General features: G+C 37.6%; 1 protein-coding gene across 2 annotated transcripts in view; it reads left to right on the plus strand.

The window, feature by feature from the left end:
* The window catches only part of PPP1R1C (protein phosphatase 1 regulatory inhibitor subunit 1C), a 117,745-nt gene that overhangs the window by 54,650 nt on the left and 35,588 nt on the right, over positions 1–27,507 (plus strand). Inside the window, exons 4-5 of one of the 2 annotated variants that reach the window (XM_015087398.3) lie at positions 2,543–2,580; positions 4,879–4,950. In XM_015087398.3, coding sequence (XP_014942884.1) covers positions 2,543–2,580; positions 4,879–4,950 — 110 coding nt within the window. The remainder of the gene's footprint in view (positions 1–2,542; positions 2,581–4,878; positions 4,951–27,507) is intronic. The other variant, XM_015087393.3, reaches the window with a different exon arrangement.

Raw genomic sequence — 27,507 nt, forward strand, 5'->3', positions numbered from 1 at the left:
GTGCTGACTACCCGTTCCAGAAAGCTGCCCTGCGAGCCGTGCACACTCATCTCCAAGGGGAAGCCAAAAGACATCTGGAGAGTTGCTTCTAAAATGCTCCACAACAGGTCACGATCTCACAGTGGGGTGGATCCCGCGTGGGGCTCTGCCCCGACAGCGCCCTCTCTCCCTCTCTCTGCTGCTACCCCACCCCTATCCCTTCTCTCTCTCTCTCTGTCTCTGTCTCTCTCTCTCTCTCTCTCTCAAAATACATAAATATTTAAAATGCTCCGCTGGAAGCCTACATTTGACTGAGCAGCCAACTCTTGAGCCCTCTGCCTGCTTTGTGGAGTGGAGGTGGGGGATGGGAGGGGGAAGGGGCAGGACTGAGCAGGATGTCTGGGCTTTTCCGGTCGAGGCCCTCTCAGATCCCACCCAGGCCAGGAGCTGTGGACAGAGCCGTGTTCACGCACGTTTCTTTGGGTGTGAATTTAAGGCCAAATTTCATAAACAGTGCCAAGGGTGGGACATTTCTCTTACAGTTGAACACATTTAATGCCACCGAACACAGCTCGGTTTCCTTCAGAATTGGATACGCCACTCAGTGGAATAAAGGTTTACCTTCACCATTGCAGCTAGAAGTGGGGTGAAGTGCAGAAAGGTTAAACACAGCCTGCTGTAGGAAAACCAGGTCAATGTTCTTACCTCTGCCGGGTGTTCCCTGAGATTCACCGGTGGGTTAGCACCAGACTGTCCCTTCACAGAGGCCAGAGGGCCTGTCAGCCCTGCCTAGCCTCCAGTGGTCCCAGGGCTAGACAAGGACACGTATTCTGCTTCGCTGAGCGTTTTTCTCAGCACAGTGTTTTCCTTCACCCTCAGTTAAGCACCGTTTTGTTCCAGGCCGAACTGTCAATGTTCCTAAGACAGAGAAGGCTCAAAGTGGGTGAGACACACCCTGAGAGTCGCCCAGTTGGACCCAATATTGTGAAGCCTCTTGCCTTTTGTTTTTAATTTTAATTTTAATTTATTTATTAAAAAAATTTTAATGTTTTATTTATTTTTGACAGAGGGAGAGACAGAGCATGAATGGAAGGTGGGAGGCAAAGAGATAGGGAGACATGGAATTTGAAGCAGGCTCCAGGCCCTGAACTTCAGCACAGAGCCTGATGCGGGGTTTGAACTCACGAGCTGTGAGATCATGACCTGAGCCCCAGTCAACAGCTTAACCTACTGAGCCACCCAGGCGCCCTAACTTTGTTTTTTCGAGAGATAGAGTGCAAATGGGGGAGGAGCAGAGAAGGGGGAAACAGAGGTTATGTGCTGATAGCAGCCAGCCCTATGTGGGCTTGAACTCATGAACCCTGAGATCATGACCGGAGCCAAAGTGAGTCGCTCAACCTACTAAGCCTCCCAGGTGCCCTGCCTCTTGCCTTTGTAAGATGCCTTCCGATCGCAGATGTGCCAACATGCATGGGGCAGGATTTCTTACAATTGATGGCTGTGGTAACCAAAGCCTGTGAACATTTTAAAAGGTGGGAAACTAAGAAGCTCTAGGTTCTCCATGTCTAGATGTTTAAGGAGAATCAAAGTCAGATGACTTTGCTAATATAGGATAGCTTTGTGATTCTCAAACTTGAGAACAACCCCTCCACCCCCCGAGTCCCATGGGGGAACCCACACTGACCACCCCAATAGTTGCAATGCTGTGGTTGTCCCTGGCACATGGTAGTCAGGGGATTGCACAATATCTGGCGGCAGTTTGGTTGGAGAAAAGAGTTTCCTAGTCTTTTTTTTTTTTTTTTAAATATTGAGAAACCTAGCCTCTGCAGTACAGATGAGAGATGGAGGAATGTTTTAGGGAAGTCAAATAACCATTAAGAAAAGTCAAGATCCATATAAAGTAGATGAGGGGGTACAAAAGAAACTCAGAAGGTCTTCCTTCTGTTGAAGGGGCAGTATGTGAGCGCCTCTTCCTCCTCTCTCCCCTTTTCATTTTTGTTTTTATACAGACAGCATTTGTACTATTTTCCCTAGCATTGTCATAAGAAATATTTCTGACAAAGCAAATGATTCTTTCCAGGGGCATATAGATAAGAGGGTGCTGCCTGTCTCAGAATCAGAGTGATCGGGCAGATTGGGAAAGGTGCTTTGTTCAGCTTAGCAGCAAACTTGAGGAAATTTGACAAGCTACAGTTGAGCAGACAGAGGCAGCAAAATCCATGGAGGAGGTTGTTTATGCCTTAGCACTGTGAGGTTGGTGACACAAACAGTTGGTTCAAGGGCCATTTCCCTGGTTTCCTTTCTGATTTCTGGAAGGTGGGCAATTTGTATTTCAAGAGAGATACATTTTTTTTTTAAACTGCCTTTTTTAAACCTTTGGGAGAAGGTTATCTCAGAAGGAAACCACTTCCTCTGTCCCCCTTTCCCTAAGCCACAGATGTTTTATAAATATAAGGTAATTATTAAATTATTTTTTATCATATTGTTAATGTTATCAAAAATGTTAATATGCATATTATAAAGAAATCACCTTTCTAATAAATTATATCTACTTCTGTTACAGAAATAGATGACAAGAGGGTGACCAACACACAAGCTGAAGTAAGTTTCCTTATATTTTGTATAAATAGGTGTTCAATTAAAGACATAATTAGCTTGGCTTGATGTTACATAAAATATATCAATATAACTAATGTAAAAACTAGTTTCCTTTTCCTGACTGAAGAAACAGTAAAATGGGGTTGTTAAATCTCTGCCTCTATGCTACATTGGTTCTCAACTTATGAAATGCCAACCCCTGAAAAAACTTGTAAAATAAACCATTGCTTTTAGTGGCAAGATATGGTGTTGTTATTTTCAATTTAGTGACTCGTTTATGACCATCTACAGGCTAGGGCCAGCCAATGTTGGAATCCTGGAGCAAGAAGACGGGGGCCGACACCTCTTAAAGGGTCTTCTGGTGTGTGAAGCCAAGAGCACACCCTGAGGCCAGAGGTTCACATACACACGTAGGAGTTCAGATGGAAAATAGGAACCAGGGGAGGGTAGGAAGCTAATAATATAGAATATATGGAATACAAAAAAGTAAGTAAACTGTACTCAGAAATAGGACAAGGATTGACTGCTGTGCAGACATACTAGTCAACTCCCATAGCTGCATTAGGCATATAGCAATACCCAGAGGAAATGTAGAAAGAACAAAATGCCAAATAATATCTAAGACTTTTCTAAATTTTTAAAGAGGTTATAAATGTGAAAATGCTTTGATAACTGAACTCTTACATAAATATAAATCAGTTTTTATTACTTAACAAGTTGTACTACGTGTTACAAAGCAAAATTTTCTGTCGAATTAATTTTCTACTTGATCTTTGAATATATGTATGGAGATAAATATATAAGAAATACCAAAAGTGATTGCTTCTTGAAATCAACTGGATGAGACGAATACAGTAAAGGAACACCAGAACTGTCTATGTTTACACTACATGTTTAACATTAACATAGAGTCCCTCTGCCTGCATCTGGGCATAATGAACTGGTACTCACATATTCCATTCTGGAGAAATGTGCTTGGACCATTTGCTTGTTGATATGGATTTGGCGATATTTGGTTGGATTTTTCCTTTTTAGTATATTGTTTTTGCGTCAGGTAAGTGTCTACATCTTCATGATACTTTTGAGGGCAATTAAGCTTTAGTATGTACAAGGAAAAATACCTCAAGTTCTATTTACTGTTCAATGAAATAGTTTCTAGTTTTTTTCAGACTGTAGGTTATGTTCTTTCTAATACACATGAAAGCCTAGAATAATCCCCAAAAAAGCATCTTGTTACCATTTATACCTGACCTTTTCAAAGCAAAAATAATTGCTCTACACACTAAAACTCATTGATTAAGACCCCTACTTTTGCCACAATGAAATATAAATCAATACACTATTAAAAAGGAATCTTTGACATAATCCAATTAGAAAATAGACTACATATGTAATTTATCATAATAAATAATATAGTCATATGTAGGGATAGTTTAATTTATATATACTCATATATATATTTATATATATATGTATATATGTATATTTGTATGTATGTATGTATATTTATATATATATAGTTTGTGGTTTTGACCCTGAAATATGTTTCTGTGTTCCAATTTTTATAATTTTTAATACAAAAATTCTCTCTTCAATAATTCAATCCTGGTCTAGTGTGCATAGGTAAGAGTGTTAAATAGCAATTTTGTTAGGAAAGAACTTATTTATCTTTTACAAATAGAAGAGAATATTATCTCAACATTGTAATTCCAAGTCAATGGAGATATTAGATTGAACATGTCAATTCCAAAGGTTTATAAATAGGTATTACTTACCAACAACCTTCATTATGTACCTAAAACCACTCAAAAATCCTATGAGCAGGTATAGTTATCCCATGGACATAGCTTTTTGAGTATACTTTGTCCTGGCCCTTATGTTTTTTCTCGCAAACAAAAAGGATTGGTGTCTCTTTTTCTGTTTCTTTTTAAAATAAACAAACATTACTAAGTGAGAAAATAAAAGGAGTAATTTCAAGACTGCAATGGATGAAGAGTTTTATGATAAAATAGCTTCATATACTTTTAAAACTGTGATAGCAAACCAATTTGACAATAAATTTCATAATAAAAAATAAAAAATAACAAAAATGAAAAAAAAGTAAAAAATAAATAAATAAATAAATAAATAAATAAATAAATAAAACTGTGATATCAATGAACATGGATATAATTTCTCATTGATTTGCATTGTATTTCATGACGGGGAATCAGAAAGCTCTTTGAAATACGGCAGTGTATTTCCCTCACAGGGTCAATTTTTATTCAAATACACCTTTTCCTCTTTTCTTTTTGTCCACAGTCACAAAATGCATCCCCTAAGCAGAGGAAGCAGAGCGTGTACACACCACCGGCCATGAAAGGTACTGTTCAGGTACTGTTTCGGGTTGCCGCGAATGTTGAGCTCATGGCTGGTACGCTGTCTGTTCTCAAAGACCATATGCTTGAGTATAAGCTTGATCTGGTCGCAGTTTTACAACTTGGTAATGCTACTTTCAGTAAGATACTTTATCCATTTAAAACTTAGTTTCATCAAGAGTAAAACAGGTAACTGAAGAAGGAATAACTAGAGAGGTCTCTGAATTTCAGTCTGGAAATTCACATTTTCCAAAATAATAACAAAGGCTTTTCTTTTACCCTTCCTTATATTTTTTTTGAAGGGATCTTTCTAGAATCCCTAATTACTGTTGCCAGAAAATTGCCATTTTTTTCCTAGGCTTATGCAAAGTAGAATAACTTGAATTGGGGGCACAGTTAATGTAAAGTGTTGCCTCATTGCCTTGTGTCAAGAGCAGCTCTGAGAAACCCAATCAAACAGTTATTAGCTGTACATGTAACAGCTGTTCAAATAACAACTAAAAATGCTAGCTCATATCCTGGCATTTTTCCAGATTTCTTCCCCCAAATTGGAACTGCTAAAAGAACATCTAAGGGTATCAGAATTTTGACTGACACCAGTTCCAGGGAAGGCTTCTTTTATTTCTCACACAAAAATGTTCCTGACGTGAGGCAGAGTGCTCAGTCCAGTAGCTCCTGCACCAGGCTGTCACCTGGGCCATTGGCCCAGTGGCTCATCAAGCTCCGTTTCAACTACAGGAGAGGCCAGCTGGGCAGCTTCCTCTGGAGTCTGGAGAGATGTCTAAATTGGGAGTGAAATTTTCCACTCTGTATTCTCTCTAGATTTGAGGCTTTTTCAGGGAAGTGGAATATAAATGGACACATTAATCGCTACTCTCAGTAAACTTCCTTCCTGTGCAGCTATAAAACCCCATGTTTGTTTGTTTGTAAGACTGCAGTAAATAACACAATCATCAACATTGTAGTTTATTCCAGGGTAATTGTTGAGATTATCCGGCTTCCCTCTCTGATGACAAATATGATCATTTGAAGGTATATTTCCTATTGTAAGTCATCTTGTACTTTTAATACACATCAGTTTTGGCATGAGTGGGCAACAGTAAAAGATATATGTTCACTTGTTTAATGATTTCCTCTGTTCTATTTTAGGTTGGCTTAACTAAATAAAGTAATACTGTTCTCGTGTCCTCAGAGAATAATAGGATTATTTTTAAAGGAAATTCTTAAAATCAAAACCCCAAGGGCTTTCATTATATTTAGCTCTCAAATATCATAAGAATGTGGGATCCTAACATTTAGGGAAGTTAGTCATATTGCACATTTTCACAGGCGACCTTACTACTGTCGATCCCTCCAAGATGGCTATTCAGTGACAGTCATTTTGGTCATGAGTTAAAGCCTTGAGAAAGCACAATAATTCTTTCAAGAGGATACTAGTGTGTTACTGTAAGCCACCTAGGTCCTCATTTTAACCAGTAAATATCTAGGTAAATCTCCTGCTTCTGATAAAAAAAATAAAGAGAGAGAGAGAGAGAAAGCTAAATCCACGTTTTATTCAGTCTACCTGTCCCCAAGAGCTAGAAATGAATATTTCAAGACAAAATTAAGCTATGGTAACATATGGTGCATTGTGAGCACATTAAGAAGCTTCAATCATAAGAAAGATGAATTAGCAAAGGAAATGTTATTGAGATGCTAAATACAGTAATACAATTGCTCCAAAATGTGTAATTCTTCAAATTGGAGTGGAACGTGATTATCCATTATTGAGTATAAAAAAAAGTTTGCTGAGAGAGCAAAGCAGCAACAGATGTGATTAATAGTTCTGAAAAAATTAACTCTGACAAAAAGGCCAACTAGGACTTCATGAAGGACCTAGCAAATAACTGGTTAGTGAAACAAAACAAAATACAACGAAACAAACACAAACTAGCCAGATTCCTTCCTTCTCCCCTTCCTTTACTCAGTTGTGAGGAGTTGCCAGGTACAGAGATCAAAGTAGCAGGAGGGGAGAGAGGCGACATCCTACCTATAGTGTTTTGATTAATGCATGGACAGACTGATCTCCTTTCTCCTAAGTGCATTTAGTTTTTCCTTTTTCGGTAACGGTGGCACTTCTGTCTCCAGCAGGTTTCAGGAAACAAAGACATGTCCAGGTTACCTCTTGTGATGAGGGTTTTATATGAAGGTATGTGGATAAGAAATAGAGCAGAGGAAACCATTTTAAACAGTCATACTGTCAAGACTGATATAGTGATGACTTCCAAATTTATATCTGCAATCCTAACATATCTCCTGAACTTCAGATTGCCAATTCCAACCAACCTCCGATTTTTTTTCCTCTGATTGTTATTAGCCTTCTCAAATTTAGTATGTCCGAAGTGAAACTCTTTGGCGCTTTTCTGGTTTTCCCTATACTAATAAATTATATTCAGCTGTTGAGAACAAAAGCCTTCATGTAATCCTAGACTTCTCTCCCTTACCCAATTGACTGTCTGTTCTTGTTAGCTCTAATTTCAAAGTGCACCTCTTAATCTGAGTACTCCCCACATCTTCCACAGCTGCTATCTTATGCAAGTCACCATTCTTTCTTTCTTTTTTTAATTTTTTATTTATATTTGAGTAGGAGAGAGAGCAGAGCGTGAGTGGGGGAGGGGCAGAGAGAGAGAGATGGAGACAGAATCTGAATCAGGCTCCAGGCTCTGAGCTGTCAGCACAGAGCCTGACATGGGGCTCGAACCCACAAACCCTGAGCTCATGACCTGAGCCGAAGTCGGACGCTCAACTGACCGAGCCTCCCAGGCGCCCCTGCAGGTCACCATTCTTTCTTGCCTGGACTGTTGGAGTCTTTTTCTTACTGGTCACCCTGATGCTGCTCTTACCTCTCTCCACTATCTAGTGCTCACCCAGATGCCACAGTAATTCCTCTGACTTACAGATGATATCATACCCTCCTCTTGATCAAAGTCCTCAATGGCTTCCTATCACGTTCAGAATAAAATTGAAAATCGAACCAAGTTCCTAAATGCTCTGCACCAGCCTCTCTCTTTGACCTCATCTCCTTTCACACTGCCCCTTTTCAATGGAGCCCAACCTCATGGGCTTGTTCACTATTTTTAAACATGCCAAACAAATTCCGTTCTAGAACATTTGTCCTTTCTATTTTGTCTGTCTGGAATACTCTTTGTCCAGTGGCCTCACAGATGCCTCAGCTAATGTTACCTCCTTAGAGGCCTTCCTTCCCTGTTACTAACTCCTCCTATATCACTGTCTATGTCTTTACACGCTGCCTTGTTTTTTCCATAACACTTATCATGAAGGAGGTATCTGTGATAAATTTTGTTCATTTGAGTATCTGCAGCACCTAGAACAGTGCCTGACAGACACATTTAGCTGCTTGATAAGTACTAGATGAATAAATGAACTGTAATGAACTAGGAAATCCAGTCACACTGTCATCTGCTGAGAAGAGGATGTCTCTTAAGCCTTGTTCTACTAATTTTCATATGTGTATTCTGCTTATATTTCTCTTTGCTTCTCTCTTTGCCAGATTCTCCCTTAAGTCTTGTATTCCTACTTATATGTATACTTCTGCTTTACTAGTTTTACTTTTTCCCACTCCTATCCCCTCTGATCAAAGAGAAACATATAATTTGGTACATTAATTATCGTCCAGAATGGTGCATCGGTAGGGCTGGCTTCTTAAGAAAGATCATCTCAAGGACCACCAGAACCATTAGGTGGGGCCTGGATCAATAGTTTATGGCCAGGGTGGCAGCACCATATGATATAAATATGGCAATGTAAATAGAAGAGTCTGGATATGGCTCTCTTCCTTCAGAGGTATTTCGTGGTTCATTCAGCACATTTACTCTTAGGATATAATAATAGATTTGGTACTGTATCTGGCTGTTTTTCTATTCATAATATCATAGGCATTCAGTGTGTTCAAGGAGCTTAAAGGTTAACTAGTGTAACTACCCAATGATGATTGAATTTCTTCCACTGCATATAACCTCAGGGTAATACGTTGGCTGTGTTGTCTTGAGGATTCTAGTATATTAGGCCTGGAGGTAGAGCCAGATAATCAAAAGTTCCAAGTGATTCTGCTGCAGCAAGTCTAAAGATTGACCAGACTCAAATATCCAATCACCTACTTAACATGTCTCATGGAGATCAAAGAGATAATGAGATCAAAATTAATATGGTCAAGACTGACCTTTGAATTTTTTCAAAACCAGATCAGTTTGACCTGCACTGTTTCCCTTCTCAGCAAGTGGAATATCCATCTGCCTAGCTGCATATTGCTGAGTTCTGAGAGCCTCCAGTGAACCTCTCTCTTTCTTCCACTCTCTTCAATAATAGAACACCAGGTTTCATGGATTTCACCCCATTGCTATCTCTTATCTCTCCCACCTTTTGTTTTCTCTTATCTCCAACATCATCACCACATTTCAAATCACAATCATGTCTTTGCCAGGATATATAGGCATACCTCGAAGATACTCTAAACCACCACAATAAGGTGAATAAAATGAATTTTTTAGTTTTCCAGTGAATATAAAAGTTATGTTCACACTATACTGTAGTCTATTAAGTGTGCAATAGCATTATGTCTAAAAAATAATGTATATGCCTTCATTTAAAAATACTTTATTGCTAAAAAATGCTAACCATTGTGTGTTTTCAGCAAGCCATAATGGTTTTGCTGGTGGAGGGTCTTGCTTCCATTGTGATGGCTGCTGACTGATCAGGGTGGTAGTTGCTGAAGGTTGGGGTGACTGTGGCAATTTCTTAAAATCACACGACAATAAAGTTTGCCACATAAATGGACTTTTCTTTCATAAATGATTTCTCTGTTGTATGTGATGCTGTTTGAAAGCATTTTACCCACAGTAGAACTTCTTTCAAACTTGAAGTCAGTCCTTTCTAAGTCTGCCACAGCTTTATCAACTAAGTTTATGTAGTATTTTAAATCAATGTTGTCATTTCAACAATCTTCACAGTATCTTTACCAGGAGTAGATTTCATCTCAAAAAACCACTTTCTTTGCTCATACATAAGAAGTGATTCCTCATTTGTTCAAGTTTTATCATGAGATTGCAGCAATTCAGTCACATCTTCAGGCTCCACTTCTAATTCTAGTTTTCTAGCTATTTTACCACATCTGCAGCTACTTCCTGCACTGAAATCTTGAACCCTCAAAGTTTTCCATAAAGGTTGGAATCAACTTCTTCCAAACTCCTGTTCTGTTAATGTTGATATTTTGACCTCTTCCCATGAGTCATGAATGTTCTCAGTGGCTCCTAGAACAATGAATCCTTTCAAGAAAGTTGTGATTTGCTTTACACAGATCTATTGGAGTAATCATTATCTATGTCAGCTATAGTCTTAAGAAACACATTTCTTAATGAATAAGACTCAAAAGTCAAAATTGCCCCTTGACTCATGGGCTACAGAATGGATATTATGTTAGCAGGCATGGAAATAACATCAGTCTCATTGTACATCTCCATCAGAGCACTTGAGTGACCAGGTGTATTGTCAACAAGTAGTAATATTTTAAAAGGAATCTTTTTTTTTTTTGAGCAGTAGGTCCCAACAGTGAGATTTAAAATATTAAGTAAACCATTTTATGAACAATGTGCAGTCATGCATGATTTGTTTTTCCATTTATGGAGTACAAGCAGAGTAGATTTACCATAAATCTTAAGGGCCCTAGGATTGTCTGAACATAAGCGATCATTGGCTTCAACTTAGTCACCAGCTACATTAGCGCTAACAAGAGATCAGCCTGTCCTTTGAAGTTTTAAAGCCAGGAATTAACTTTTCCTCTCTATCAATGAAAGTCCTAGATGACATCCTCTTCTGACAGAAGGCTTTGTCATCTACCTTGAAGATCTGTTGTTTAGTGTAGCCACTTTCATTATATTATCTTAGCTAGATCTTCTAGATAACTTGCTGCAGCTTCTACGTAAGTTCTTGCTCTTTCACCTGGCACTGTAATGTTATGGATATGCCTTCTTTTTTTAAACCTCATAAACCAACCTCTGGTAGCTCCAAACTTTTCTTCGGTAGCATCTCAACTTTTTCAGTCTTCACAGAATTGAAGAGAGTTATGGCCTTGCTCCAGATTCGGCTTTGGTTTAGGGAGTATTGAGACCAGCTTAATCTTCTACCCAGACCACTCAGACTTTCTCTATATCAGCAATAGTACTGTTTTGCTTTTTGTAATGTGTGTTCAATGGAGTAGCACTTTTAATTTTCCTTTAGGAACTTTCCTTTGCATTCACAGTTTGGCTAACTAGGCACAAGAGGCCTAGCTTTTGATCTATCTTGGCTTTTGACATGCCATCCTCACTAAGCTTAATAATGCCTAGCTTTTGATTTAAAGTGAGAGATGTGTGACTCTTCCTTTCACTTGAGGACTCAGAGACCATTGTAGGATTATTAATTGGCCTAATTTGAATATTGCTGTGTCTTAGGGAATAGGGAGGCCCAAGAAGAGGGAGAGAGATAGGAAACAGATGGTCAGTGAAGTAGTCAGAACACACATTTTTCAATTAATTTCACCATATTATATGGGCGCAGTTCATGGCACCCCAACACATTTAACAGTAGTAACATCAAAGACCCCTGATCACAGATCACCATAATGTGATAACAATGAAAACGTTTGAAATATTGCAAGAATTTCTAAAATGTGGTGCAAGACACAAAGTGAGCAAATGCTATTGGAAAAATTGTACCAATAGACTTGCTTGATTTAGGGTTACCACAACCCTTCAATTTGTAAAAAAAAAAAAAATGCAGTATCTGCAACATGCAATGAAGAGAAGTGCAATAAATCAAGCTATACCTATAACTGACTACTCAACATCCAGTCTTTCTCTCCTTGCTTCCCATGAGTTTTCTATACTGTAACCAAAGTGAACATTTAAAACTCAGAAGTGGTTATGCTCCTTCCTTGGTTAAAACTCTTTTATAGCTCCCCATTGCCATTAGATAAAATCCCTATTCCAGAGCAAAGCTTTCAAAGCTTACTGGCCCAAGGCTCCAATCTGCCTCTTCTCTTTCCACTAGGTCTCAGACATGTTGGTATTCTGCCAGCTTCTGGATGCACCAAGTTCTTCCCTGATTCAAGAAAGATTGACACATTCTTCCCTTCACCTAGAATGTTTTTCCCTACCTCCTCCTTGTCGTCATTCTTCATTGGCTAACTCCTACTTAACATTCAGGTCCTATCCCTAGAGATCAGTTCCTGAAAGGAGCTTTTGCTAACTCTCTATCTAAATTCCCTATAGCTATAAATTCTGTTGATAGTTATAATCTCTAGGGTTTTTTCATAGCAAGTAATTATGTCCAGTTATTTAGTAATGTCTTTGTCTTCAACTAGATTGGAAGTAATGTATGTAGTAGCATCAATAACAGGTGTCTATTTTAATTACTACTATATTTGCAGGGCTTAACATAATGCTTGAGACATAAGCAGTGCTTATAAATATATTTTAAAATAAATTTTAAAAATATACTCAACACACAAATGTTGGTGAATGAATCATTTCCTGTGGATATCTACTTTATCTCTGGTCTATTAGAAAGGCCTTTTTTTTCTGTTGAGGTCCCTAAAAATTTGTATTCTTGTATTCTTGTTCTATATCTTATTACTATTTATGACAAATTTTAAAAATGGCAGCTATCTAAATATTTCAGGATATCTATCAGGTCCCTACCTCACCATTAATTTACTTCTTTCAAGGTTAAAATATCTCAATGTCAGTTATGCCTGCCACTTTGTTTTTTCACATTCTTTCTTGATCTCCTAATAAGCTCCATTTTGATATATAGAAGTATATCATTCAGTATCAATCTAATATTTAAATGTGGTTTGATCAGAACAGAATGGAGACTTTAATGATGCCTATCACCCCCTTTTCCCAGATTATTTAATTATAATAAGGCAACCTAAAATCTTATTAACTTTTCTGGCAGGCGTATACATTGGTGAAAAATAGTGAACTTACTGTAAATTCAAAACTTCCAAGTCTTTTTTATTATTTATTTTTGAGAGAGAAAGAGCATGCATGTGAACACAGGAGCAGTGAAGGGGCAGAGAGAGAATCTCAAGCAGGCTTCCATGCTGTCAGCACAGAGCCTGACATGGGGCTTGAATTCATGAACTGTGAGATCATGACCTGAGCTGAAACCAAGACCCTGACACTCAACTGAGCCATGCAGGGGTCCCTTCCCATTTTAAAATTATGTCTTTTTTGAACCAAAAAAGCAAGACAGTGCTGTCATCCCAATTGAACTTTCTCTTGTTAGAATCAGGCAGTCACATGAACATGTCATGTTTTGTATTTTGATTCTGTCATCCATTTCTTATCTCAGTCACGTTTCATCCACAGATAAAATAAACTTATCTTTGGTATTTTTATCTACATCTGTAATAAACATATCAAACAGAACAGAGCAAAGAGAGGGACTTGTAGCACACATTATCTCTCTCTAGTTGACATCGATCTCCCTGAATGCCACCATTGAAACAATTATGAAATAGACTTATATAACAGGACTCCAGTTCTTAAAACCAGAGGATATTGTGAAGGATATTGTTAGATACATTGTTGTGTTTCATTTATTTTTATGCTGACCACATTTTTTCATCTGTACAGATGAATCATAAATTTATAATGTATATTATAACATAAAAATGACAAAAGTTGAAGTTTGCATAGAAAACAGATTTACTTTTCTATTACCTTTTGTAATATAGTGCTTCATAATTATATAAGTAGAAAGTTCTGAGGATTATCAGAAATTGATAGCTGATCACTGAATTTTCATGTGCACTTTTTTTGTGTTTATATTGTGGTCAGCCTTGTAATTTACAGAACAGCCAGTTAAGGTTTTGTTGAAGAGCTTGAATCACGTTTTCAGAAAAGCAAGGCAGATTTGAATCTTGGGACAGGAAATAGCTGACTCATTTCCATCCTCATTGTGTGTTTGTGTGTGTGTGTGTGTGTGTGTGTGTGTGTGTGTGTGTGTGTTTTACTGGAATGCAAATGCCTTTAACTGAAGAAAGCAAATCAAGTGCTATCGATTTAAAAGGAAATTTGAACATGAAACGAATCAGCTGACTGAAAAATAGCATTGCATAGCAGGGTGTTACATTACCATTCTTAATGCAAAGCAAGTCAGATTTTATATGTACTTCTGAAGAATATCTTCTTTCTCTCACTCTTTGTAATTTCTTTAAGAGAAAATTGTAGTTACTTCGGTGTCCAGAGATTGTTCTTCTCATATGTCCAATAGTTCATATATCAAACAGGTCTTTGAATGCTTGCAGCACTATAACTCCTACATTCTGTTTCTCCAAGGATGATTGTGATCTTGATATTTTATCTTAACTCAGCCTCTTTTCATAGTTAAGCAATAAATGCAAATAATGCAAGATGGGAACTAAATAAAACTGGATCAATAAAAAAGGCTAAGTAGGTTTTTAGAGCATGGTAGATGATAGTGGCAAGGATGTGACATGTCATATTAACTGAAGGATAATCTTCAAATCAGAGAAAGCCATTGATCAAAATGATTTTACTGGACCCAACATGAAAAGACATGGACTTTGGAGGACAAGCAATCAGGGTTCAAACCTTGGTGTCAATGTTTATTAACTATTCAATTTCAGCAAGTCAATGAGTTTAATTTCTTCTTTATCATTGGTAAATGTTGATGATACCTACGCCAAAGGATTGTCCTAGAGACATAATGAAACAATATGTGAAAAGAGAATGTTTAGGGCAGGCATGCAGTATGTGGGAATTACTTTGAATAATTCTTTGAACTCTGGATTAAGTCAGAAGCACTTCTTTTCCATTTCCACTGAGCCCTGTATAAGGGAGGCAGGAGGTCAGGAGAGAGATGGAGGAGAAGACAAAAAGACTTGGGGAAGAATGAAATACCTGCCAGGGTTTTGCTCTGGTGGCAATTGAAAAGTCAGAGTTAGAGGTGCCCAATCCTATAAGGTACCCATCCACCTAAGAGTGCCCACCCAATAAGCATGTGGATTATCCAGCTTTGCAACATTTGCTCCACTTTTATTTGCCCCTGTCTGAGGTAGATTTGTGCAGCTAATCTTTGACCTTTCACTTTCTTTTCAACAAAAGCCAGCTGGCTTTTCCTTCATTTCACCTCAGGTAATGTGTACCTTATTTCCCAGCTAACAGCCCTCTCAGAAGTATTTATATTTAATTTAATAAATCTTGTGTTTCAAGAAAGCATAAGAACAAAGTGATGGCTAATGGTGAATTTAGGGATTGCTAAAGATTATGCCATATATATGTCTAGCCACAGGGATGAGCAGGAATCACATCATCTAAATTCAGCCTATAATTAGCCAATGAAGGTAGACTAACAATAATGACATGGAATTGCAACCAAGTCTCTCCTCCTGATTTCAAGTCTCTTATAATTGTGACTGAAAAAATACTCAGAAGGAATAGACCAGATTGTTCTTACCACCCCCTGCACAGTGAAAATCAAAGACAGGGAGAGAAGACAAGATCTTTTAATTTCTCATCAGGCAATCCCTACCATACTACATTCTTTTCTTAAACATTTCTATCCTTCTTTGGGTGTTTTGCCAGGTATTCAGCACATTTGCCTTTCTAAAACTTAGCTGTTTTTGTTTGTGCTGGCTTGATTTATTTACTAGTAGGGTACGGCTTATTTATGCAACTCAAGAAACATTTCAACAGATTTCTAGATAATAAGGTACACAAGTCTTGCTTATTTCTAAAAAAAAAAAAAGTAAAAAAAACCCAAAAACAACAACAACAAAAAAACAAGTATGCTTCTATTTCCAGATCCACTTCCTTCACTTCTTTTTAATTTCTTCCACTAAGTATTTGCACATCTTTCCTCCTATCTTTAAATGCAGAGGGTGGGGTTAGGGTGGAGAACTGATCTGAGAATGTACTTTTCCTGAAAGCCACTAAGATGTCTTTTTTTTCTGAGTTCAACATTGAGAGAGAGTAAAGCAAGTGGAAAAGGCCAGCAAAAATGAGTAGACTTCATATTCCATAGCATTGCTGATGATTATTACGTTGAAAGGTCTAAAAGATCTTGAGATGAATTAAGTTGAAAATTTAGTATTTGGGACAAGAAACTTAATCTCATGTGGTGCCACTTATACTTTGAAAAGGAGACCACTGTTTGTCAATATGGTTCCATTCATGCGTTTGTGTATATAGTAAAACCTTGATTTGCAAGCATAAGTCGTTCCAGAAACTTGCTTGTAATCCAAAGCACTTGTATATCAAAGTGAATTTCCCCATAAGAAATAATGGAAACTTAGATGATTCATTCCACAACCCAAAAATATTCATATAAAAATGATCATAATACTGTAATATAATACAAAATACTAAAGAAAATGCAAAATATAAGGAAAAAGAAAAAAAAATTAACCTGCACTTACTTTTGAAAACCTTTGTGACTGGTGTGAGGGAGACAAGAGAAGAGGGTTATTGCGAAGGACAACTTTCACTAACAGAATCACTGCTATTTATTGGCTCAATGGAATCTTTCTGCATAGGGGCCATTGTATACACGTGCATGGATGCTGACTACAGTACAGTATTAATAAACTCTTGCCATATACTGTATTTAATGTAACTGGCAATAAGGTGCAGAGGAAAGGGTCTATATCTGCAGGCAGCCTGACCTAGAAGGAAGCAGAACATTCCTAAGCTTACTCTTGTTTGGAAAAGCAAAGGACTGTCCATAGGTGCTTTGAAGTGACAAAAAAATAACACTAGTGCCAGTTGTGGGTACCTTCCAACATTCTGAAAAATCACTGATTTCTGCCAAACGCCATAGCCCGAGACTGAGCATCTGAGCATGGGAGATGATCACCCACAATCTCAGAGAGAGAGAGAAGAACCACCAACTCAGTTGTGGTCATGTGACATTCGGCATTACATACTACTCATATTGCAAGACATCACTTGTTTATCAAGTTAAAATTTATTAGAAAATGTTTACTTGTGTTGTGGAACACTCACAGAACAAGTTACTCTCAACCCAAGGTTTTACTCTATTTGCCTATCTTTAAGTTAGTCTTTTTCATTTACATTTCTGTATAAATAATACGCAACTTTAATATTTTTAAATGTTATTTTTAAGAAAGAGAGTGTGTGGGAGGGGCAGAGACAGAGAATCTAAAGCAGGCTCAGACGTGTCAGCCCAGAGCCTGATGTGGGGCTCGAACTCATGAACCATGAGACCATGACCTGAGCCAAAGCTGGACGCTTAACCGACTGACCCAGCCAGGTGCCCCAATAATAATGATGCAACTTTAAAAGTTGCTTCCTATCTTAAAAGCAGGGAAGGAGATGAAATTTTGCCTTTGGTTGGAACAGATGAATTAAGATATAGTGTCAAGATGTTTTCCAAATATGCAAATGGTAAAATTCAGTTATATAAGCACTAATCATATACTGCCACAAATCACATATCAGCATCCACTGCATACCAAGTACTGCAATAGAGTGCCATTGCTACAGAGATGAAAAGCAAAGTTCTCTGCCCAATGGGAGACCAGTCTAGAGGAAGCAACACATAAGTAGACAGGTAGAGCACACCCAAATGAATCTTGGAATAGAGATTTGACAGAGGTATCAGGGGGTCTGAAAGGACTCACTAGGCCTGGGGGACAGGAGATTGAATTCACTTTCATATTAGAGAAGGAACAGTTATCTTTACACATGTGCCTGGAAAGTAAAATGGACCAGGTCATGGAAAAGTATAATACATGGCTCATCATTTTCATTCCTCTTGTTCATATGAACTTAGAAAGCATTTAAGATGATACCCTAATATAGAGTGAATTTCTGCATGGATCATTACAAAGACCTCTGCTGCAGTACAAGGTTTAAGTAGGTCCCACGAATGGACTGTGTACGTTTTCCAAAGTATTTGGAAATCCTTGTGCATTTTATTCCATTTTAAAAGTTGCTTTATTTGGAGAGAAGGTGTGCATGCATGAGTGGAGGAAGGGCAGAGCAAGAAGGAGAGACAGAATCCCAAGCAGGCACCGTGCTGCTAGCACAGAACCCAATGTGGGACTTGATCGCATGAATTGTGAGATCATGACCTGAGCCAAAATCAAGGGTCAGTTGCTTAACTGACTGAGCCATCCAGGTACTCCAATAATATTCTTTTCAAAACAGTAATTTCCAGCTCAAATTATGCTTTAAAAAACAAACTTTATATTTTAGAACAGTTTTAGATTTTCAGAAAAATTATGACAATAGTACAGAGTCCCCATGTACCCTGCATCCAGTTTCCCCTACCATTTATACCCTATATTAGTATAGTACATTTGTTACAATTAATAAACCAATGTTGACACATATTATTAATTAAAGTCCATACTTTATTCATTGTTTAGTTTTTACCTAATGTCCTTTTTCTGTTCCAGGTACTCACCCAGGATATAATATTACATTTAGTTATCAAGTCTCCTTATCCTCCTCTTGGTTGTGACAGTTTCTCAGACTTCCCTTGTTTTTGATGACTTTGACAGTTTTGAAGAACAGTGGGTGGGTATTTTCTAAAATGCTCTTATATTGCGATTTGTCTAATGTTTTTCTCTTGATTAGACTGGGTTTGTGGGTTTGGGGGAGGAAGACTGCAGGTATAAGATGACCTTTTCATCACATGACATCCAGGGTACATAGAGATAACCTGACTTATCACTGTTGATGTTGACCTTGATCACGGGTGAGGTGGTATTTGCCAGGATTCTCCACAGTACAGTTACTGTTTTTTGCTTCCTGTCCATACTGTACTCTTTGGAAGGGAGTCATTATGTGTAGCTTACACTTGATGAGTGAGAAGTTGTGTTCCACCTTCTTGAAGAATGTATAAATTATTTGAAATTCTTCTGCACAGGACATTCGTTTCTTCTCCATTTCTTTATGTATTCAATAATTTATTTTTATCAGTATTGAGTCATAGATATTTATTTTATACTTTAGATTATAAATCAGTGCTACTTTATTTTGCTGCTCAGATTATTTCAGGTCTAGTTCTGGGAAGCTTTTCCAGTTAATTGCCGTTCCCTTTGATATACCCATCATTATGGGGTTTTTGTTGTCGTTTTATTATTTTTGTTTGTTTGTTTTAGCATATTGTTACTTTCTGGCACTACAAGCTACTCCAGGTTCATTTGTGTATTTTCTGCCCCGGTCTAAGAATCAGTCATTTCTCCAAGAAGCCCTCAAGTTACAATTTTGTTTTCTATTTGAGTCAGTATACTGTAAAATATATGTTTGCATCGGGACATAGTTACTAAAAATAGAGAAATCTATCTCTTGCTATGCAGAAGTGGATCATATCCATTAGTGTTTAGGAGGGTTAATGCTACACTATCAGCATACAGATGTACACTCTTTACTCTTATTAATGGTAATGGAAGTTCCTGGAAGGCAAAAACAGCGGCTAAGAGCAGATGTCATCTTCATGGGCTTACCTTCCTTCATTTAAAACCTAATACAATGTTTTCTGGGATGGCATTTGTATTGCCACTTTATAGATGTGGAATTAGTAATACATTTGCTTCTTGGAGATTGGCTATTTGCCTTACTTAAATCAAAGATTTTAGAAAGTATCATTTATAGCACTTTATACTTGTGTAGTGCTTCAATATATGCAACATATGTGTTTTTGATTAATTCATTTGTTTTTACAGAAAACTTGTAAGATAAATGGGATATTTATTTTAAAAGAAAGGTTCATGGAAGAGCAGAATCCCCATTAAATGTCACTCTTCTTTACAAGGCTAACTTGTGACATGAGCCTTTCTTGCTTTTCTGATGGAATAACAATAGAACTCATTTTTTCCATTTACTCTACCCATCTATCCTGTTTGCCCTAATAAAATCCAGTGATCCCTTAACTTTATAACTTAATGGAAAGTTTTTACAAGATCTTTTATATCAAAGTTACTACAGAATGCTTAGCACCTTTGCTCTTAATTATTTTGTATTTTGAACTCACATTATAGGTCCCTATATAATAACAGTTTTGTACTCAAACTAAGCTTGCCTTTAATCTTGTCTCTCTCCAACCCACCTCCCCCTGCTCCCCCCAACCTAGCTCCCAACAGCTGAACCACAGAAATCTGGCCCCATGTCTTTTTGTTTTACAACCCTTTAAATGTGCACTGATTCCTTTAGAATAAAGCCCTGGAAAGAATGTGCAGAGCTGTTTAAGATCTGGCCCCTCATACCTGTCTAGTCCCACCTCCTGCCACAGTCTCCTTGTATTTCAGGCTGCAGCAATGCTGAGCTGTATTGAGCTCCTTGAAAATAATACATGGTTTCTAGCCTGCACATTTGCTCTGTAGCTTCATTTGCATGAAAGACTTCTCTCTCTTCCCCGTGCTTCTAAATTCTTTGAGCTGTGCTGCCTTGAGACTCAGAATGTATTACACACACTTATTCGTGTGTGTCTGTAATCCCACGTAGCTAGACTGAATTCCTTGGGGACAGAACCAGTGACTTACTTGTCTTCCATTTGTCTTCAGAAGGCTTTTAGTAAATGCTGAATCAGTGAGTGAATGAGGTTTCTGGTTTAAAAATGTGAATTTAATAGCTTAATTTTAGCCATATGGAAAAAGTTATAAATTTGGTGTATATTTTATTCAGCCACTTACTCATTCTGTAACCATTTATAGATGTCTACTCTCTGCCCGGTCATGTAGTAGGCTCTTTTAGTTTGGGATGAGCTAAACGCAGTCTCTGTCCATAGGAAAGAATGTAGTCAAGTGAAAAGGAAAGTTATGGAAAAAAATAACAATAAGTTCTGTATGATTATATGGACAGCAGTATTTGGAAGCAGAGACGGAAATCGCTAGCTCTCCCTGTCACCGATAGTGAAGGCTTCACAAAAGAGATGAACTTCATCTGTTAGTTGAGGGAATGAGTAAGATTTTCATTGAGAAGCCCAAGGGATGGGTTCCAGGCAAAGGGTGGAGCAGACGTGGAGGCACAGAATTTGAAAGGGCTCATGAACCTGGAACATCGTGAAGCCAAGGGTAGAATGTGTGGACGAAAGAATACTGGAGAGATGCTGGGGACTTGTCAAAAAAAGGTCCTTCCTGTGTGTCTTGTGCTCAGGTGTTGGGAATTTATCCCAAGACCCTAGAGGACTTTTAGACAATTCTTAAGAGTCCTTGATATGTACCATGTTCTCTTGAGTGCTTTGAAAATATGGGGCAGGGAAGGGACAAAGAAGTTGATTTACAGAGCTAACTTTTAAGATTAGTCTACCTTAGATCTTATTTGCCTCAGTTCATCTGCCTGTTTGCAATGCTCTTATTTATATAAGAATGGCTAACTGCTAGTACTAACCTCACTTTCTTTTTCTTTAATGCATTTAGACTTTCTAAATAACAGTTATGACTTGTGAGAAGCTGAAATAGTCATTATATTATCTTTCCAGATAAAGTAATGGAAACCCAATTAGCAATGTGTTGTAATATAAAAATGTCAAGATAAATTGAGAAACTGGTGCTTAGTGGGGCAAATTTAAGATAGAATTACATTCTTTACAAATTTGTGCCAGTCCGTATAACTTTTCTAAACATTTTCCCTCTTAGAACCTTATATTCTTATCTAAACCTTAAAAAAAAAAAAAAAAGAAAGAAAAGGTCTGATCCTCAAGATAATTTTTAAAACAGCTTCACTAAATCTTTCTCAAAAGGTCCTCATGACAAAATAGCCCACATTTCAGTTGCTAGATCTGGCTGTACTCTTTCTGTGGCATGTTTATTATAGGATAGTAGAGGAATCAGCATTGCTGTCAATCAGTATACAAATATTTACTTAACTCAAACTCTGTGCTAAGCTCTGAGATGTATGTTACCTTAAACAAATGACCCTAGGTCAAATTTTTGAGGAAGGTTTACTGTTTCAGTTTTTTCAATAAAAGATAAAATACCAAGTAGAAGGTTACAGTTTTAGGAAATTAATAGGCTTCCAAGATAAAAATTACGTAATATGCATTGCATTTATTTATTTATTTTGAGAGGGACAGAGACAGTGCGAGCAGAGGAGGGGCAAAGAGAGGGAGAGAGAGTATCCCAAGCAGGCTCTGCACTGACAGTGCTTGAACTCCCGAACCCTGAGATCATGACCTGAGCTGAAACCAAGAGTTGGACACTTAACCAACTGAACCACCCAGGCTTCCCTGCATTTATGATCTATATTGTACATCTCTTCCTCCCTGGAGTAATCACCAATGGGGTCCATTCTGTACTTTCTTTATGCTTCATAGTTATGCTGAAGCTTTTTTTTTTTTTCTTTGAACAGAAATTTTACTCACTGCACTTTTGAGTAACTATGTAAGATTTTATTTTTAAAACCAAACTTAAAATTACCTTATTGAGGGGTGCTTGACTGGCTCAGTCCATAGAGAATGCAACTCTTGATCTTGGGGTTATGAGTTCCAGCCCCAAGTTGGATGTAGAGATTACTTAAAATTTTTTTTTTTTAAATCTTAAAAAATTATTGATGTCTAAGAAGCTGTCTTAGGGTAAGGCTCTCACATGTTTCCATCAGTATAGCAGCCAAAAGACATCTTAGCTTTAAATAGAGCTGGACTAGAATTGATAAAGGACTTTGAGCATTTGAAATGACGTCATCCTGCCTCTTCTGCATTTGAGGCTGTTGCTTAGTCTATTATTAAATGTTTAATTCTTGAAAACCTATGGTCCTCCTGGACCCTGGAAATCTGGAGGCAAATGAAAAAAGAAGTAAGCAGTAGAAGTAACAAGTAAAGTGACTGCAAGAGCTACAGGAGCTGTCTGGGCAGGGATGAAGCACAAGCAAATGACCCTGGGTCAAATTTTTGAGGAAAGTTTACTGTTTCAGTTTTTTAACTATGCACATAGTTACAGCACCACATGGCACAAAGGTGATCGAAACAGTGGCCTAAAGTCACTAAGGAAAAACTTGTACTATTTTAATATAATACGTACTTTAAAAGGTAGGAAGGGGTACCTAGATGGCTCAGTCCATTAAGCATCTGACTCTTGATATCCACTCAGGTCTTGATCTCATGGTTTGTGGGATTGAGCCCCACGTGGGGCTCTGTGTTGACAGTGCAGAGCCTGGTTAGGATTCTCTCTCTGTCTCTCTCTGACTCCCCATTTTGAGTCCTTCCCCTGCTTGCATGCTCTCTTTCTCTCTCTCAAAATAAATAAATAAGCATAAATAAATAAATAAGTAGGAAGGTAAATCCTACTTTATTTATTTATTTTTTTTGAGAGAGAGAGAAAGGGCATGCACAAGCCGGGGAGAGGGAGAGGGAGAGAGAAATTTAGGCAGGCTCTGTGCTGAGTGGAGTCGGAAGCAGGGCTCGATCTCAGGATCTTGGGATCATGACTCCCACCGAAATCAAGAGTTGGACACTCTACCGACTAAGCCACCCAGGTGCCCCTTTTTAGTAGTTCCTATTCAGTGTGGTATGTGCTTCTCATTCCATGGAACTACAAACATGTAGACTCTCTCATGCTTCCTCTTTCTGAAGCCTTGATGCCCAGCCACTGTTGTTATCTTGAAGAGTGATGACGGGGTTAATGAGAATGTGAGGTGACAGGAAACAGGGAGGGGTCTAGAGCTCAGCTCATCAATTGGCCTTCTAGTCATTCCGGGACATTGGGAAGGGTATGTAAACAAATTTGGCCTACTTAAGCAATGTTCCTACATCAGCACCTTACCTCCTACTCACAGCAGAGGTTTCCTTTAAGATCTTTCTCAGAAATCTAGAGGTAAAGACCAACTTTCAAGTTTTATTCCAGTCCCTACAAAGAGTTTCATCTGGTTTGGAAAATTTATTAAAATAAGAAACAATAGGAAGTATTTTTATTTTTCACTTTGGAGTGGTGAGCTCTCTGGAGCCAAATTGCCAATGCCATAGGGATTCATTATCACAGATAATCACATTGAAATGGTCTTTTTATGGACTATTTCAGAAAGTAAGTAATAATTAGAGCAATAATAAATCTTTCTTCCATACTGTGATGCTTGGAGAAATATTTCACCTAATTTAAAATTCTTATTGACTGTCGACCCTGTGCAAGATTCTGTCCATTTCATGTGAAACCGTGAAGTCTAAGCATCTAGTTCAAATTTTGAAGACAGGTTCCATTTTGAGTTCATTTGATAATCTCTAGATTATCAGTTTTGCCTCTTATTGTAGTTAAGTGAAAAATAAGTGTATTTCATGTATTGAAAATCGCCACTGCATGATAACCCTTACCTTGTGTAACAATAGGTCTCAATACAGCTTTCTGTATGGCAAAAAAAAAAAAAAAGTTTGAAAACTGATTAAAAATGTATTTTTACTGTGTATTTATAATGAATGTTATTTTAATTTTAGCTTTTTAATTTAGTTCCACTATTTATTATTTTGAGGTTTGCCTTGAAAACATTTATTCTCTTATTGTGGGAATTAGTCTGGATCTTTCGGGACAGTTGTTAGTGTCTCTATCAAGGATTTTGAACTTCTAGAAGAATGGGGCAAGAAGAGAAGTCCTCTCCTTCCATTTGTTTATCTTTTTAAAATTCACAAGCAAAAGGTACCTGACCTTACCTTTGATGTTATGGAAGGAGAACACATGTAAAAATTAGGTCAGAGAAATGGGGGGAAGGATTATTGGAACTGAGATTTCCAATACTGCTCCCCTTTCATTATTTCAACCTTCATGGTTAATGAAGTTGATCAGAGTTTTTTCAAAGCTTCCAACCCTACTATTACTCTTTGATGCAATTCCTCCTCTAAACAATAAATTAATTAGCACTTGGGTAATAATTTCCTCCAAAACTTTTCCTATTGCTCATTCCCAATTATATAAGCCTATAGTATTCTGCTTATGCTATTTTCTTCAACATTACAATTTTTCTACTATTAAGTAATTCAACTGGTTTTTATACCACACCTGAAAATTCTAGCATGAAGAAATATGGGAAAGAGATTTGTTTGCCAATCTTAGCATATTTGATAATGTTGAACTCTACATTTTGTACCCATCTTGCTCATCCTAAACATTGTGAAAAAAATAATAATAGAATTAATATTACTTTGGGCTTTCTTGGAAGATGATAGGCAAAAATGTCATTTGATTATTATTTAGTTAATCTTCTATAATTACTAGGACATACAGATATATTGTAGAAATAATGAAAACTTTAAAAACCTCTACTCTATGTTCAAATTTAAAAAGAAGTACAACATGAATGCACACTTGAAAAATGAAAACTAAAACTGCCCTTTATGACCTCAAAGAATCCCAAAGCATGGCAAAATATGCTTCAAATTTCATATTACTTAAACATTGCTACTTGTTTTTGAATAACTTGAAATGTCATAAACTTAAATGATTTTTTTTTTGGATTAAGATACATTTTCTAAGAGCTGAACCAAGATAAAATAGAGAAACACTGGCATAGCCTTAATTTTAATGCACATAAATTCAATTAACATATCAATTTATTGAAGTTAGCAATGAAAAATATTCCAAAAGTAAATATCATAGGGCCTTGTTAATGCCAAAGCTTTCTTTCATCTTATTAAGATTAATTAATTGTTGAATTACCACAGGTCCCATGTTTTACTTGTAAGGCCAAACCAAAGAATTCTTTGCATTTATATCAGCATTCCTAGTTTTCCAGACAGACATTTTAATCCCTTTTGATCTCTGAGATAAATATATTTTTTCATGTAATTATATAATTACTCAATAGAACAGAACAGATCCCATGGAGCCACTCCAGTGTGTGCTGTGTAAATAATGTTCTGTTCTACGCCCTGGTAATTGGCCACTAGACCCCCCAGGAGGGTTTTGATCCCTTAAGTAAACACTATATAGGCGGTGGGGGGGGGGGGTGGGGAGGTCATATTTTCTTCATTGGCAATGAAGCCAGAAAGAAGAGCTTCACATTCAGTACGTATTACATCAATTTAAAAAGAACAAACTGCTTTTGACCATATAGCTCCCTCTGCTGGTTCATGAAGTTTAAAAAGTACAAAAGAATATGTTCAAGAACTAGAGCCTCTTGGGCGCCTGGGTGGCTCAGTCGGTTAAGCGTCCGACTTCAGCTCAGGTCACGATCTCACGGTTCGTGAGTTCGAGCCCCGCGTGGGGCTCTGTGCTGACTGCTCAGAGCCTGGAGCCTGTTTCAGATTCTGTGTCTCCCTCTCTCTCTGACCCTCCCCCGTTCATGCTCTGTCTCTCTCTGTCTCTCTCTGTCTCAAAAATAAATAAACGTTAAAAAAAATTAAAAAAAAAAAAAGAACTAGAGCCTCTTAAGAGACAAATGTGTCATTTCAGGTATGCAAGGGGGTTAACTAAAGAAATAAGCAATAGACAGGGCACCTGGTGGCTCAGTTGGTGGCTCAGTTGGTTAAGCTTCTGACTTCAGCTCAGGTTGTGATCTCACGGTTTGTGGGTTCGAGTCCCTCGTTGGGCTCTGTGCTGAGAGCTCAAAGCCTAGAGCTGCTTCGGATTCTGTGTCTCCCTCTCTCTCTCTGCTCCTCCCCCATTCGGTCTCCATCTCTGTCTCTCTCTCAAAAGTAAATTAAAAATAAAAATAAAAAAAAGAAATAAGCAATAGACAGACTTCTCATTTTTATGTTTCTTAAGTTGTGAACCACCCTACTCACTTTCTGTCTTTAATCATTCTACCATTGTGTGCCTGTACTATCTTACTCTTTGCAATAAAAGGCAGGCTTTAGAACAGTAGGCAGACAATTTTTCTGGACAACTCCAATGCAAGTAAGATTCATGAGCCTATCAGCTGCACGCTAATAGCTCTATTCCTCCATAAGGCAGGGCATTATTCACAGGGAGCCTTATGTTACCCTTACTCCAACTACAGGGTTGGTAAGTGAAACATGTAAACATCTTTTTCAAACTGAGCAATTAAAATCCTGTGCCTCTCATTTTTATGGCATTGATGGCTGTCTTCATTTGGTATAGACTAAAAGTTATAGGCTAAACATAGTCAAAAAAGAGAGGACAGAAGTTGGAGAAACATGGCCTTGAGTCCCAGCTTTGACAAAATCTGTGTAGTCATCTTCAAGTTATTCTCTCTGTTCCTTCTTGTTCACATCTATAATATGGCAATAAAATTCCCAGAGAGTCATTGTTTAGCTTCAGAGAGCTAAATAAAGTAATGTATGCACAGTGTCTAACATGTAGCAGATGTATGTTAATTGTGGTTAACCTATTACTGAGAAATCTGGTTTTCTCCTCCAACGAACCAAATGATCTAGAGAGTGTCAAAGAGAAACAACTTCCCTTCCAAAAATTCAAAAAGCGTGGCCACATAACATATGTTCAATCGTATAAAACATATAGTTTTTATTGAAAAAAAATATGATTTGACTTCACCATAGTCACTCAATCTATAATCTAATCCTATTTATTTTTTGATGTGGAGACAGGATCAGAAGTATAGTTGACCCTACATAAGTGTAGGTCCAAGAAACCTCTATTATA

Source organism: Acinonyx jubatus, chromosome C1 (assembly GCF_027475565.1).
Source record: "Acinonyx jubatus isolate Ajub_Pintada_27869175 chromosome C1, VMU_Ajub_asm_v1.0, whole genome shotgun sequence".
Classification (NCBI taxonomy): Eukaryota; Metazoa; Chordata; class Mammalia; order Carnivora; family Felidae; genus Acinonyx; species Acinonyx jubatus.